This window comes from Phyllostomus discolor, chromosome 8, assembly GCF_004126475.2.
Source record: "Phyllostomus discolor isolate MPI-MPIP mPhyDis1 chromosome 8, mPhyDis1.pri.v3, whole genome shotgun sequence".
NCBI classification, from domain to species: domain Eukaryota; kingdom Metazoa; phylum Chordata; class Mammalia; order Chiroptera; family Phyllostomidae; genus Phyllostomus; species Phyllostomus discolor.
The window spans coordinates 48,934,005-48,947,792 of NC_040910.2; the positions used below are offsets into that span (position 1 = coordinate 48,934,005).

Genomic DNA, 13,788 nt, shown 5'->3' on the forward strand with positions numbered 1-13,788 from the left:
AGAGTCACAGATTCCTCCTGTCCTCAGGGCATTTGGGGGCCCCTCTCCCAGTTCACCCTTTCCCATCCTTGCAGAAGAGCTAGAAGGGGGGCCAGTCTTTAGCTTAGGGGTGTGAGTGAGGGCAGTGGGAAGTGGAGCCGGGACTACTATTCAGCACTGGTAAGACAGATGGCAAACCCAGTGGGCCCCAGTGACTCTCAAGGCTGTTCCATGTGCCTGGTGGCCCAGCCCCCTGCCACCAGCCAACTCCCAGCCTTAGCAGGTTCTATCTCCATATGTTCAGGTTCTGCCTCCATATGCTCAGGCCTGGGGTGCAAGATCATGTGGCTATGGAGCCCCTCTACCCAGAGACTGCAACACAGAAAAGGAAGGGCAGGCCTAAACAAAGCATGAAGTCACTGATCTTTGTGACTCAGTTGGTTGGATGTTGTCCCACCAAGTGAAAGGTTGCCGATTTGATTCCTAGTCAAGGCACATGCCTGGCCTGTGAATTCGGTCCCCATTTGGGTTGAGGCCTGTATGAGAAGCAACTGATCGATGTTTCTCTCCCTCTGTTTCTCCCTCCCTGCCCCTCTCTTTAAAAATAAATAAATAGAAAGCATGAAGTTATCACGTTTCCATAGGGCCTAAGAGGTCCATGAGTTACCCCTGGTCCCTGCTTTTGTGGTAGCCTCACTGTGCACATTATTGGACAATGCCTGCTGTTCATGTATAGCCTTCTGAGAGGGGAGACTTCTAGGTCACCTTCAAAAGGTACCATAGGCCTGGTGCTCCTGTCCAGCAGCCTGGGGTGAGGCTGAGTGGGGAGGCAGTGTTGAAATAGGAATTTGGTTGGGAATGAGGAAGGAGCCCACGCTGCCAGGGGCGTTGAAAGGAAAGCGGTGGCCCTTGGGGTGTTACCAGAACATCTCAGCCCCTTCCCACTGCCCTAACCTGAGCTCCCCCAAGAGACCCCTTTTTTGCTGGAGGCACAGGCCCTTCAGGGGGGCAGTGAGGAGCCTTCGCCAGCTGCAAGTTCCCCCAGATCAGCTCACACCTCAGAACATCTTGTCCCCAATGAGCTGGCAGGGGTGCCGGCACAGAGTGGAGGGGGCGCTGCTGTATCTAACTGGTTGATTGTGCGTAACCGTCTGGGCTGGTCCATGGAATGTTCTCAGGGGCCCCCTATCCCTCCTTCTCCACCCACCCCCCTGGAAGAAAGGAAAATTATTTTTTGTATTGTAAACTTTAAACACGAAAAAGCTGTTTTTAATTTAGTAGAAACTGGCTTGAAACTTTACTTTGTGAACGTTTGTGTCCTTCAGAGAAAGGCAGAACATGTGTACACATACACACAGAGGCTTGCACACACACACACATGCTCACACTCAGGCATACCTGCACACATGTGTTTGCTCATCCACAGTTGAATAAATAGCTTGCACACACATCCCTGACCCAGCCTGGCCATTTCTGTGTGGTACCCTGAAGGGGTCTGCAGCTCATCACCTTATCACTTCCCTTCACCTTTCACCCAGGACAGCATCCACTGTGCATGGGGACCGAGCTTGAGGAAAGCCCGTCTCCTTCCAGATGGCCTGCTTCCCCACCGAGGCCCTGGACTCGGCTGCCGGAGCCTCCCTCTGCACCTGGGCCGGGGCTGTGGGAAAACGCTGTCTCTGGGGACAGTGGGATGCAGGCTCGTGAGAGGGAGGCCAAGTGTGACTTCTGGGGCCTCGCAGCAAGTAAGGGCCAAAGGGGCCTTGGGGGAGCTGTGTGAGGTGGGAATCTGCCCTGGACCTGGCCAGTTTGGAAATCTGCCCCTGGCTTTGTGTCCTGGAATGCAGCTACAGCTCCTCTGTTCTCACGGGCCCTGGAGATTTCACTTCTCATGGAGGAGTCTCCGAGCACGGGTTTTATTAGGGGCACCTGGCCGTGTATCCCAGGAGGCACTGCCAGGAATGTTTATTGCACAAATGAGAGGTTGGGTGGGAAGGTGGGAGCAGGGCCTCATCCACTCTAGCATCTGTGGGTGCTATCTGCAGACCCCCAAGGGCAGGTGGTCCATGAGTCCATGCTTCTCCACAACTAGACCCCAGCCCAATTCTTGTGGCTGACTCTGCTGTGGTTAGCCTGGCAGCCATTTCTCCTTCCTCACCCACAGAGCCCTGATTTGGTGCCAGCAGCAGTGTGCCCAGCCTCGGGGTGGGGGTTAATTTAGGATTTGGCTTAGATTTTCTTGGTAATGCCTTTTGCAGGGGTTGTTTTCAGTCTGGGCGAACTTCCCAGCTCTGGGCAGTAAGCTTTAAGGGAAGGTCTGGGGTGGGAGTTTCTGGTCACGGGAGTAGCTTTATTGCCCTCTTCCATCCCTTAATGCTTCCTATGAGGACATAGGATGCCAGGAGCTTTTGCAGCCATCTTGTGGCCATGAGGAGCATTAAGAGAGGAACAGAGATGCCACCTCCAAGAACCCAGAAATCATGAGGCCACCAGTCCCACCCTGGAAACTCTGATCTCCAGATTCCTTTTTATGAGAAATCACGATGTCTATGGTATTTAATATACTGAGTATCTTAAGATACTAGTGGTCAACTATTCTAATATTTGCAACCCAGACACTTATAAAATTATAATATAAAGGTAATGATGCTGAGGCTTCCCAATCTTACCATAAGTCAGGGTTTTTTGTTTGTTTTTTGTTTTGTTTTTGCAAATAACAGAAACTGATCTGGCCAACTTCAATAGCAAAAACATGCATTGGAAGGCTGCTGGAATGCTCATAGAAGTGGCAGGAAGGTGGGAAAACCAGGCTCAGAAAATAGGAAGAATCAAGGTGGCTGGGCAGCTGGGGTGATCAACTGAAGTCAGATCAGGTAACTGATTGGTGAGGATGTTTGTGCCACCACCACAGAATCCAGATGTCTCAACTGGCAATGCCATCTGTCCTTGGCACTCAGCCATAGCCGCCCCTGGAAACTGGATGTGCCTGCCCTGATTGTGTTTCTTTGTATCACTTGCTCCTGGGTGGAAACATCCTATTGGCCTACCCCATGTCCTGTGCCAACCTAGCTGCCTGCGTCCCTGGAAAAGTGAGTACATGAGTGTGCTAGTCAGCTGTTGCCTCCTTGTAACAACTCAAATCTCAATGGCATACAAAAATAAATGGGTGTTTTTCATGTATCTGTGACTCAGTTGTGGATCCCTATTCTACGCTGCCCTCAGCTGGGCAGCTCTCTTCCAGGTGCAAGGATGGGGAGTAGCAGGGTGGGGTGAGGTGGGGGGTGCTCAGCCCTACCTGTCTTCATCCTCAGACCAGCAGGCAGCCAAAATAATGTCCTCCCACAATGGGGCCAGAGGACAAATGGAGTCACATGAGACCTCCTGAGGGCCGGGTTTGGAACTTGTATGCTGATGCTTTTGCCCGTGTGCTGTTGGCCAAAGCAAATCACATGGCCAAGCCCAAAATCAGGGCTGGGAAATAAATCTTCTTACAAAGGAATGATGCACAATGGTGAGGTAAAGGGTAGGAAACGGGAATGGATGGGGAACAGGCCCATGTTTTGATCCATCACACTGTTGGCTCTGGGGCTTTTGTTAGTGGGGGCTGACTTCCCATGGGGGGACTCCCCAGGCTTGGATGGGGACTCAGACATTGGGCCACCAAAAAGAGAAGCCTGTTGGGCCACCAAAAGAAAAGCCAGTAAGTATCCCCTGAAGGTTGGGAATCCTCTTTTGTCACATAGGTTGGGATTATAAATGTCCTGGGCTTTTGGACAGTGGGCAGGGGGTCTGCGTGGGGGAGTTCAGTTGCAACTCAGCCAAGCATCAGCATTATGTTGTCATTGGATGTTCCCTCTGGTGGTTGCAACAGGAGGAGCTAGCCTGCTTGCCCTGCCCTGGTCCTGCCGTCCCTAGAGCAGCAGTCCCCAACCCTTTGGCACTGAGGACCATTTCATGGAAGATGATTTTTCCATGGATGGGGTGGGGGTGATGGTTTTGGGATAATTCAAGAACATTACATTCAAGCTCACCTCCTGCTGTGCGGCCTGGTTCCTAACAGGCCCAGACCACTACTGGTTCCCGACCCAGAGGTTGGGGACCCCTGCCCTAGAGCCATCCCCCAAGTCCCTGCCTCCCTCAGCTACCAGCCTCTTGCTACTCTCCATGGCAGTCCTGCCCTGTCTCACCCTCAACCCCACACTCAGCCCAGGGTGGGGGGCCCAGGTACCTGCATCCTCATCTAACCCCTACCTGTTCAGTTGTAAGGAGTGAGCACTGTGCCTGGCATTTCTGGCCTCTGTTGACTGGTTCTCCTTTTCGCATCATAATCAAACCTGGCTCTGGCTTTGCTTTCAAAACTCTGTCTGATGAAGGCCTGGTTTGGAAGTCAAAGACAGGCCCTAGATGGTTTATTCTTTGCCTTTTCAGTCCAATGGTCCAATTTACCTCCATGCAATGGAGGTATCCCAGATCAACTAAGATTCCTTATAAGGCTGTACAGAAAAGCAAGGCATGAAAACACATCCCGAGGTAGTGTTTGCTTCCTCTAACAGTTATTGAATGCTGGCAAGGAAGCAGACACTAAGCTAAGTGCTTTACTAGCATTATCTATTTAATCTTCCCAAGAATCTGCCATGAGGATCACCACTGTTCCCATTTAACATGGGAGGACAGCAAAGTTCAGAGAGTTGAAGTCACTTTCCTGTTGTCACACAGCTGGAGAATCAGCAGGGGCTGGGCCAGGTAGAATGCTCAGCAGTTTAGGTTTTTATTTAGCTTGTATTTAGAGTCTTTATGTTGAGTAGTGTTAGGGTCTGGATGCAGGGGAAAGGGCATTCTAGACAGAAGTCTGAGCAAAGGCCCTGAGGCAGGATGCAGCAAGGCTGGAATGGAGGACATGAGAAAGGGAAGGGTGGAAGTTGATGCTGGGGAAACTGGCAAGGAACAAATGGAGCCAAGCAGATCTATGGAGTAGATGAGGGAAAACAAAATCCTGGAGGCAGCAGGAAATGGCGTATAAGGAGTCATCTCTTGGCTTACACTTGGACGTGCTCTGTAACTAAAGTGGAGCTATTCAACAATTGGACACTCCCAGCCTTTTCGGATCAGGACTGGCTGGAGAAGGACCCAGGTCTTGGTGAGCCTAGGGTGAGGAGCACAGTTCTCCTCAGGGGTCAGTATGGGTTTTCTGGAGGAGGGAGGAATAGGAGTTTCCCAGGCAGAAGATGATTCATTTAACAGACACTTCCCAATTACCTCTCTGTGCCTAGTCTTGTGTTAGCTCTGAGGACCCAGGAAAACAGAGTGAACAAATATAATATGAGGCCCAAAGTGCTCACTATCTTTAACGGATAGAGAAAAAGCCTTAAAAGTAGGGAACTGGGTATGTCTGTGTCTTTTCTGCATCACTTAGGGAACTCTAGCCCTGCAGTGTTTGGGAAGGGTGAATACACTTCAGTTTTTTATCTCAGCTCAGGGGAGCAGACAGAACCCTGGAAGCTGCTGCCTTCAGAGAGTGGAGTGTTCCCTGGTCATGGGACACACACAGTGGCACACTTCAGATAGGGCCCTTAGGGAAGGTCTCTCAGAGGAGGGGCCTGAAAGACGAGAAGGTGCCAGCCATGATGGGATCTGGGGGAAGAGCAGTCAGGGAAGAATTGGCAGTACATGCAAAGATCTGGAGGTAGAAGAGTAAGGAAGCAGGAGCGGCTGCTATGAGGGGCCAGGGAGAGGTGCAAGAACCTTGTGGGCAACTAGGAGGAGGGCAGATTTTTTCCTAAGTGCAGTGGGCATCATGAGATCCACCCCAGCTTACAAAGACCACGGGCTGCTCCAAGAAGCCCCAGCCAGGCCACACTGGATGGCAGCAGCTTTCTTTGATAAACTAAGAAAGTGAAAATGTCAGGGCTGGGTACTTCCTGAGTCACCAGATGGAGCAGGAGGAAGGCTTGGGTCAAGGTCCAGCCATTGTGCAATGAGTAGGACTGATGGCTTCCTCTGACTCATCATTAGGGTTTAGGATGGATCTTGTCACTGCTGGGGTGAGGGTTGAATGAGGGTAAATAGAGTTAGCACTGGTATCTCACCTCTGCCCTGGGGGCACAGCCCCTTTTTGTGACCTGATAACCCTGCCATCCCCAAAATTTTGTCTCCACTTTCTGTTCCCTGGAAACCAGCTTCATGCAGGTGTTTGGAAGTGACCAAGGTAATCAGCGTTTTTTGAGCGCTTATGAGCCAGGCACTTGCCTTGTGTTAATCTCATTCAAACCTTACAAACCCCAGTACAGAGAGGGAAGCTGAGCTCTGCTCTCAGACCTGAGTTCTAGTTCTGGGTCTGGCACTTAACTTGCTATGGCAGTTGACATCTGTGTGCTCTGTCTCTTTCTCTACTCTGTAGGATGCCCAGCCCTGCACTTGACTCCCAGAAGCTGCAGTCTGAGTTAATGCCAGGGACAGAAAAGGGACTTCAAATTAACTTCAGCAAAAAAAGAGACTAAATTATTGGCTGACGTAACTGAAAACACAGGGCTGTCTATCTTTGGGCATGGCTGGATCCAGGAGCTCAGATAGTATCTCTCTCTTTCTACCTTTGCCTCTGTTCACTCTCTTGGCCTATCTCTCTTCAGGTAGTGACCTCTGACACTGGAGGCTTGTGTTATCCTTCAAATCAGCCACTCAAGCAAAGAAGGTGCTTCTCTTTCCAACATACTGTTGATTCTTCCCAGACCGCTCTTCCCCCAGATCCCATCATGGCTGGCACCTTCTCGTCTTTCAGGCCCCTCCTCTGAGAGACCTTCCCTGAGGGCCCTATCTGAAGTGTGCCACTGTGTGTGTCCCATGACCAGGGAACATCCTACTCTCTGAAGGCAGCAGCTTCCAGGGTTCTGTTTGCTCCCCTGAGCTGAGATCAAAAATTGAAAGTGTATTCAAGCAAAAATTCCAGAATTGCATTTTATTGGGCAAATTGGGTCACATGCCTTCCCTGAACCAAAGGTGAAGATCACAGCAATGGGCTCTGCTGATTGTCCAAGACTTCCAACTTGAGAAGAGGTGTTTGTGGGGAAAAGGAGTTGGTGAGACCAGGTCCATCCACATTTCTTGGACTGAAAGTCAGAATGAGTGTTCCCTGTAGGGCAGTTGTTTGTTGCCACCCAAAAGGGGGGAAGATGCTTGTTAGGCAAAAACACTAGAGTCCATGAAAGTTCCCAAAACCACATGAACAAAAAGAATAAATGGAGCAGTGGCAGTGCCCAGGACACTGCAACTTAAAAATCTCTGTATGTATATACATTTAATATGAAAATTTCATTAAACAGTTGGAAAGTGGGACTAAAAGTCTATCTGGAGAAAGATGTTTCCATCTTTTTCACTGGTGTTCCCCCTCAGCCATCCCTGGCTCTAAAAAAGCACATATTTTTTGTGCAATTACAGCTGCCTCACACTCCCCTGGCTGCCCTTCCTGGCTTCTCCCTGTCCATGCCCTAGAATCCCTAGGGTATCCTGAATATAAACCTTTGATATTGGTGGTTGGGGTCCCTTTGCTTAGGGAGGAACTGCTGGGTATCAGACGGAATCCCTTTTGCTTCCCTGGGTCATCCCTTTGTCATCTGGGAGACTCTACTATCCAGTTCACTGCTGGGTCTGAGTGGGATTTCTGGACCTTCCCTTTAGCATCCCGTGGCAAAAATCAGGATCCTTGAGCAAGGCTGGGCTGGAGAAATTCACAGAGAGGAGGCTGAAGCTCTGTAGTTCTGGTTCTTTGGGCTTGAGGTCCAGAGAATAGGAATTGGTACAATGTGAGGTGGTAGGGACAGAAAGATGTTAAGGATGCCCAGGTTTTTGGACTGGGGCTGCTCACAAGAGTTAGGCTTCAGTTCAGATGCTCCCCCTTCCCTGATGGTGCTGATGGTGGAAAGCTTCCTCCCTAACATCACCACTTTCCTGCAAGTCCATCACTGAATTCTTTTTAAAATAAAAAATAATTTATTTTCCAATTTCAGTGGATATACAATTTCATACTAATTTCAGGTGTACAACACAGTGATTAGACATTTATATACCTTATGAAGTGTTCATCCTGATAAGTTCAGATCCAGTGCCCCCAACCCTCCCCCCATCACTGAATTATTTTCCCCATCACATTTATCTCCATCTGAATCATTCTTGGGTCAATCTGTTCATGGATTATGTCTGACCCCTCCCCCACTGTGCACCCCGTAAGGGCAGGGACCACGTCTGCCTGGCACATTATCTCTCAAATAGTCGTTCAGTCAATGAATGCGGGGATGAGCAACGTCCTGGACTAATAGCAAAGTTGATGAGCTGGCCTGAGCCAAGGCTCAGACTCAGGGTGCTCCCTGTCCTTGGAGGATCTGGCCCCATCCCTGTAAATCGAAGGGGTTTGGGAGTGCCTGGCTCCCTCCCAGAAGATACTCTGTCAGGCGGGCCTGTTTTTGGACCCTGCCCAGCAGCCAGCGGCCGCTGTCCAGCGGGCCAGGAGGCACACTGCGCCTGCGCCGAAATCCCCCCCGCCGGGCCCGACTGCGCTGGCGAAGCGCGCGCATGCGCTGTCATCCCCGCGCTGTGCGCCTCTCCTGTGCGCCTGCGTCGGTCTCCGACTGCCGCCGCGCCTGCGCGCCGCCCGCCGCCCGCGGGCCTGGCTGGCGCCTGCGTGGTGGCACTGGCAAGGGGGGGGGGGGGGGGGGGGTGAGGAGGTGGAGGAGGAGGAGGAGGCGGCGGTGAGAAGATGGCGACTTCGAACAATCCGCGGAAATTTAGCGAGAAGATCGCGCTGCACAACCAGAAGCAGGCAGAGGAGACGGCGGCTTTCGAGGAGGTCATGAAGGACCTGAGCCTGACGCGGGCCGCGCGGGTGAGGGGGCTGCCGCGCCCACCCCTCAGGGCCAAGAGGGAGGAGGAGAAGGCGCGTGTCCAGCGCGTGCACGGGGCGGGGGCGCGCGGCGGGGGCGGGGCGCGCGGCGGGGCGGGGCTTGGCCCGGCCAGAGGGGACAGGTGTCCCCACTCTCTGGGCATCGTGGGCGGAACTGGTGCCCCACATTATCGGTACCTGATGGCGGACAGGTGCCTTCACATCATTACTACCTGGAGGGCCAGGGGCCTCCATGTTATTAGCACATCATTGTTACCTAATGGGGGATAGGTGTCCCGACATCATTGCTACCTGATGAAGACAGGTGCCCCCGTATCATTGCTACCTGGACTGGGGCGGGGGAAGTACAGGTGCCCTCACATCATTGTTGCATGGAGAGTCAGGGACCTCTATATCATTACCACCTGGAGGTAGCAGGTGCCACTAGATTGTAACCTGACAGTGACAGGTGTTTTCACATCATTGTTACCTGAGGGGGACAGGTGGCCCCATGTTACTGCTACCTAGGGGAGACAGGATGACACTGAGGTGTATGAACTGGGTGTCACTTGAAAGCATCACTTGTACCTGGGGATGAGTGACAGGTGCTCCCACATCATTGCTACTTGAGGGGACAAGTGACTCCACATGTTGCTACCTGAAGGGATGGATGTCTACATCATTGGTGTCTGTGCCTCATTTTCTGGGTGTGGGCAGAAGGACATGTGTCCCCACTTGCATATCTGAGGTAGAATAGACCTTTAGGAAACCTGAGGACAAGGTCAGATGCCCTCTCCTGTGGGGCCCTTAGGGAGTCAGGAAGGCAGATGTGCTCAGTCCTGGAGCTTCGAATGAAGATAGCTTCCTCTTCCCCATGCAGTATATATGGTGGGGACCAGGAGGTGGGACAAAGGGACAGAGTGGAGGAACAGGTTTTCTCAGGTGGTTGGCTGGGTCTGGTGTGGAGAGCCAGGCCTGGTTAACTGCTAACCTCACCTGGGAAGCCGCTGTGGCCCTGGAGCATGGGCTGGGTTGGGGCTGGTGTTGGTGGCCTGGCTTTTTTCCTGGACCTCAGCTCTCTGGCTCTGTGATCATGGCAAAGTACTGAGCTCCTCGGGCCTTGTCTTTCTTTGTGAAGTGTGTCTAGCAAGCCCTTCCTTGTGGACCAGGAGGCAAGCATGCTTTGCACAGGTGTCGGTAATGTCCTCTGTGTTTCTGCAGAGTGGTGCGACACCCACCCTGCACCTTGGGGCCTCAGAGAGGGTTTGACATCCACATTGCTGCTCTCTGGGTTTGGCTACTGATTTGACCATCCCATGCAGACCTACCTCTGTGACTTCAGCTCCAGTCTGATTTTTCGGGTGGAATTTTCAGGTCATGTTATTTTTTAAATAGTTGCCTGTTTCTCTGTGAGATCGTGACATTATAGACTAGAATGTGTGCCTTCCTTTCTCTGGTGCGTATTGGTCGGGTGCTCACTGTCAGTCAGGTGCTGCCTGTCCCTGCTCCAGCAGCACATGTTCTCGCTCAGGAAATAGAGGAAGAGATGGTTGGTGAATGAATGAATGAATGAATGAAAGTGAGCAACTGGAGTGACACCATAAGTCAGGGCTTCGGAGGGCAGGAGTGTCTGTGTCATCTTGTCTCTAGCACATACTGTATGCCAGCACACAATTAGTATCAAATGTATGTAGTATGACAGGAAGAAGGGGGTTGTGTGAAGTTCATGGCTGTCTTCATGATTGGAGATCCTGTTTCTGCCTTGGGGTTGGGCATGGATTATTGTTGTTGAAAAGGTTTCTTTAACAGCCTGTTTATACACTTGTATGCTTGTTTAAAGTGTACAATTCAGTAGTTTTTAGTGTATTTACAGAGTTGTACAACCATCACCGCTGTCTAAACCCAAAACATTTTCATCTCCCCAGAAGGAAACTTGGTACTAATGAGCAGTCAGTCCCCATTCTACCCTGTCCCAGCTCCTGGCAACCACCAATCTGCTTTCTGTCTCTATGGATTTACCTAATATGTGGGCTCATACACTATGTGACATGTTGGGATTGCCTTCTTTCACTAAGTGTGATATTTTCAAGGTTCATCCATGTTGAAGCATGAATCAGAAGACTTCATTCTTTTTTATGGCTGAATAATATTCCATTGTACGATGGACCACATTTTGTTTATTTGTTCATCTGTTGATAGATTTAGAAAAGATTTTTAAGGCATGGAGACAGCAGTTCTCTCAGCCCTGGTAACCATTTTGCATCTCCTCCCTCCCTCTCTCTGTTGCCTTCCTTTACTTCAGGATTTGGGGAGGTGTGGTGGGTATGGTCTCTGGGCAGAGATGAGCTTATACTGGGTTGTAGAGACAGAGCAGTGTTCTCTGCTGGGGGCAGTTCTGCCCCCTCGGGGCATATGGCAATGATTGGAGACATTTTTGGTTTTGGTTATCTTGTGACTGGGAGTGGGGGCACCTGGCACCTGGTGGGGAGAGAACAGGGATGCTGTTCACCACCCCATGGACAGACCTTACCACAGAGAGTGGGTGATCTGTCCCCAGTGTCAGCAGTGCAGAGGACCAAAAACCTTCAGTTTGAAGGGAACTGAGTGGGCAGGGGTGCAACCCTTGTGCCTGGGCAGATAGAGTTCAAAGCTCTGCCCCTACTTTCATGGCTGGGCCACCTGGTCAGGCTGATAACTTTTCTCTTACCTGGGACCAAGAGGGACAACCTTGCTCCCAATCCATTTGGTCATTGCCTGTGGCAAGTGGCATATCTGTAGTGCCTGGTGCAGGTGAATGAACCCACTTAATGCAGGCTCCTCTCCTGCCCTTGCTCTGTAGCTGTAGCCTTCCCTCACTGCCTCCCTCTGCAGTACACACTAGGGTTTCGCCTGTACACGCTAACAGATGGGGCATGGCCCTGTTGGTAGCTGCTCTTCTCCCATGAATTCTGCAGGACAGCTTGCCCACTGCTGGAGTGAGCAGGGCCACTCATGTTTCTGTGTGTCTGTTCACAGTCCTCAGTGGTGATGGACATGCCCACAGTGCTTTCTCCTATGAAAGGCCGTTCAGCATGATGAGTGAATTAACTCTGCCACCTTCCTGAGAAACAGGGACATGAGGGCCAGGTTGGGTGAGGGGACAGGGTGTGATGTCAGGAAGACCACTTTCATGTTGAGGGTGTACAAGTGTTTCTTTACCATTCTCAGACTTGGGTAGTGTGATATGCAGGGAGGGGCTGTGGCGCTCTGCTGTGTGACTTTGAGCAAGTTTGTTAACTCTTTAAGTCCTCGCCTATGAAGTTGAGATAACTTGTCCATTCCACATAATAACATTTTTAAAAAGTATTGTATTTATTGTCAGAGAGAGAAGGGAGGGAGAAAGAGAGGGAGAGAAACATTAATTGTTTTCATCTTGTTTGCCCCCAAATGAGAACCTGGCCTGCAACCCAAGCATGTGCCCTGATGAGAAATGGAACTGGTGACCTTTTGGTTTGCAGACCGGTGCTCAACCCACTGAGCCACACCAGCCAGGGCTAATAACATTTTTGATTGTCCAGCATGTCCCAGGGATTATGTTGGGTGCAGTAATGCAGCATACAGAGCATGCAAGGGCTGTGCTTTTGGAAAGTTGGTGTGGTTTTAACAGGAGAGAATTGCTGCAAATGAACGAAGCACAGGCTCTCAGAAAAGACAGGGTGATGTGGCCTGACTGGTTGGGGGAGGCAACACTTGGAGAGCGAGACAGAGCCCCCCCATGCCAGGCAAGAGTACTCCATGTGTGGGACAAGCAGATGCAGGACCTTGAGGTGGGGAGGGTGTGGCAAAGTTGAGGACAGGTCAGTGGCCAGAGAGGCTGGCTTGTGGAGAGACGGTGGGAGAGGTGAAGCTGGAGTGATTTGGGGAACCCTGGATTCCACCTGGGGGAGGGGTATTTGTGATGGTGAGAAGCCTGAGCTGCTTATTTTTGTAACAGCTGTATTGAGATATAATGTCCAACACATTCAACCCACCCATTAAAGTGTACAATGCTGTGGTGTTTTAGAACATTTACCATATTGTGCAACCATTAACTCTGTCTAGTTCCAGAACATTTCTGTCACTCCAAAAGGAAGCCACATCCCCATTAGCAGTCACTCCTCATTACCCTAGCTTCTGACAACCATTAATCTGCTTTCTGTCTCTATGGATTTGCCTGTTCTGAACATTTCATATCAACAGAATTATACACCATTCGGGCTTTTGTGTCTGATGACTTTTACCTGGTGTGATGTTTTAAGGTTCGTCCACATTATGGTATGTTTCAGTGCTTTAGTCCTTTTTGTGACTGAGTAATACTCCATTGTGTGGATGGACCACATTTTGTTTATCCTTTGTCAGTCAACAGATGTGTGTTGTTTCTACCTTTTGGCCGTTGTGAATAGTGTTGCCATGATAATTCATATCCAAGTGTTCGTGTAGATGCAGGTCTCCCTTTCCCTTGGGTGTACACTAGGAGTGGAATTGCTGGGTTATATGGTAACTCTCTGTTTAACTATTTGAGGGTGCCTTCTGTCCTGCAAAGATGGGTGTGAGTTGAACTGGCAAGGGGGAAGGCAGCAGACAGTGAAAGGCCACTGCAGTGTCTAGTTTGGGGAGTGGGAGGGGTATGGCTTGAGCAGAATCAGTGGATTTTGATGGTATTTTGATATCAGAGCTGCCAGGATATGTGGATAGATTGCATGGGGGGTATGTTGCTCTCTTGCCCAGGGCTTAGGGCACAGGAAGCTGTGAGCATCCCAGGGAGCCGACCTAGGCCAGAAAAATCCTATGAACAAAGCAGTCCATGTGGCTCAGCCTGGGTGCAACTCTGGCTGCATTGAAAGAACGGGGATTTTCTGGCCCTACTCTGTGACAGGGGTAGCTCTGCACAGGCCGAAGGAAAGTACAGTGGTGGCTCAGGT

The 13,788-nt window shown here is 50.8% G+C and overlaps 1 protein-coding gene across 7 annotated transcripts in view; it reads left to right on the forward strand.

The window, feature by feature from the left end:
• Nucleotides 1-8,695: 8,695 nt before the first annotated feature.
• CRTC1 (CREB regulated transcription coactivator 1) overlaps nucleotides 8,696-13,788 on the forward strand; it is a 59,902-nt gene continuing 54,809 nt past the window's right edge. For all 7 annotated transcript variants that reach the window (XM_036032604.1, XM_036032606.1, XM_036032607.1 and 4 more), the window contains exon 1: nucleotides 8,696-8,851. In XM_036032604.1, the coding sequence (XP_035888497.1) occupies nucleotides 8,726-8,851 (126 nt within the window). In that variant the 5' untranslated portion in view covers nucleotides 8,696-8,725. The remainder of the gene's footprint in view (nucleotides 8,852-13,788) is intronic.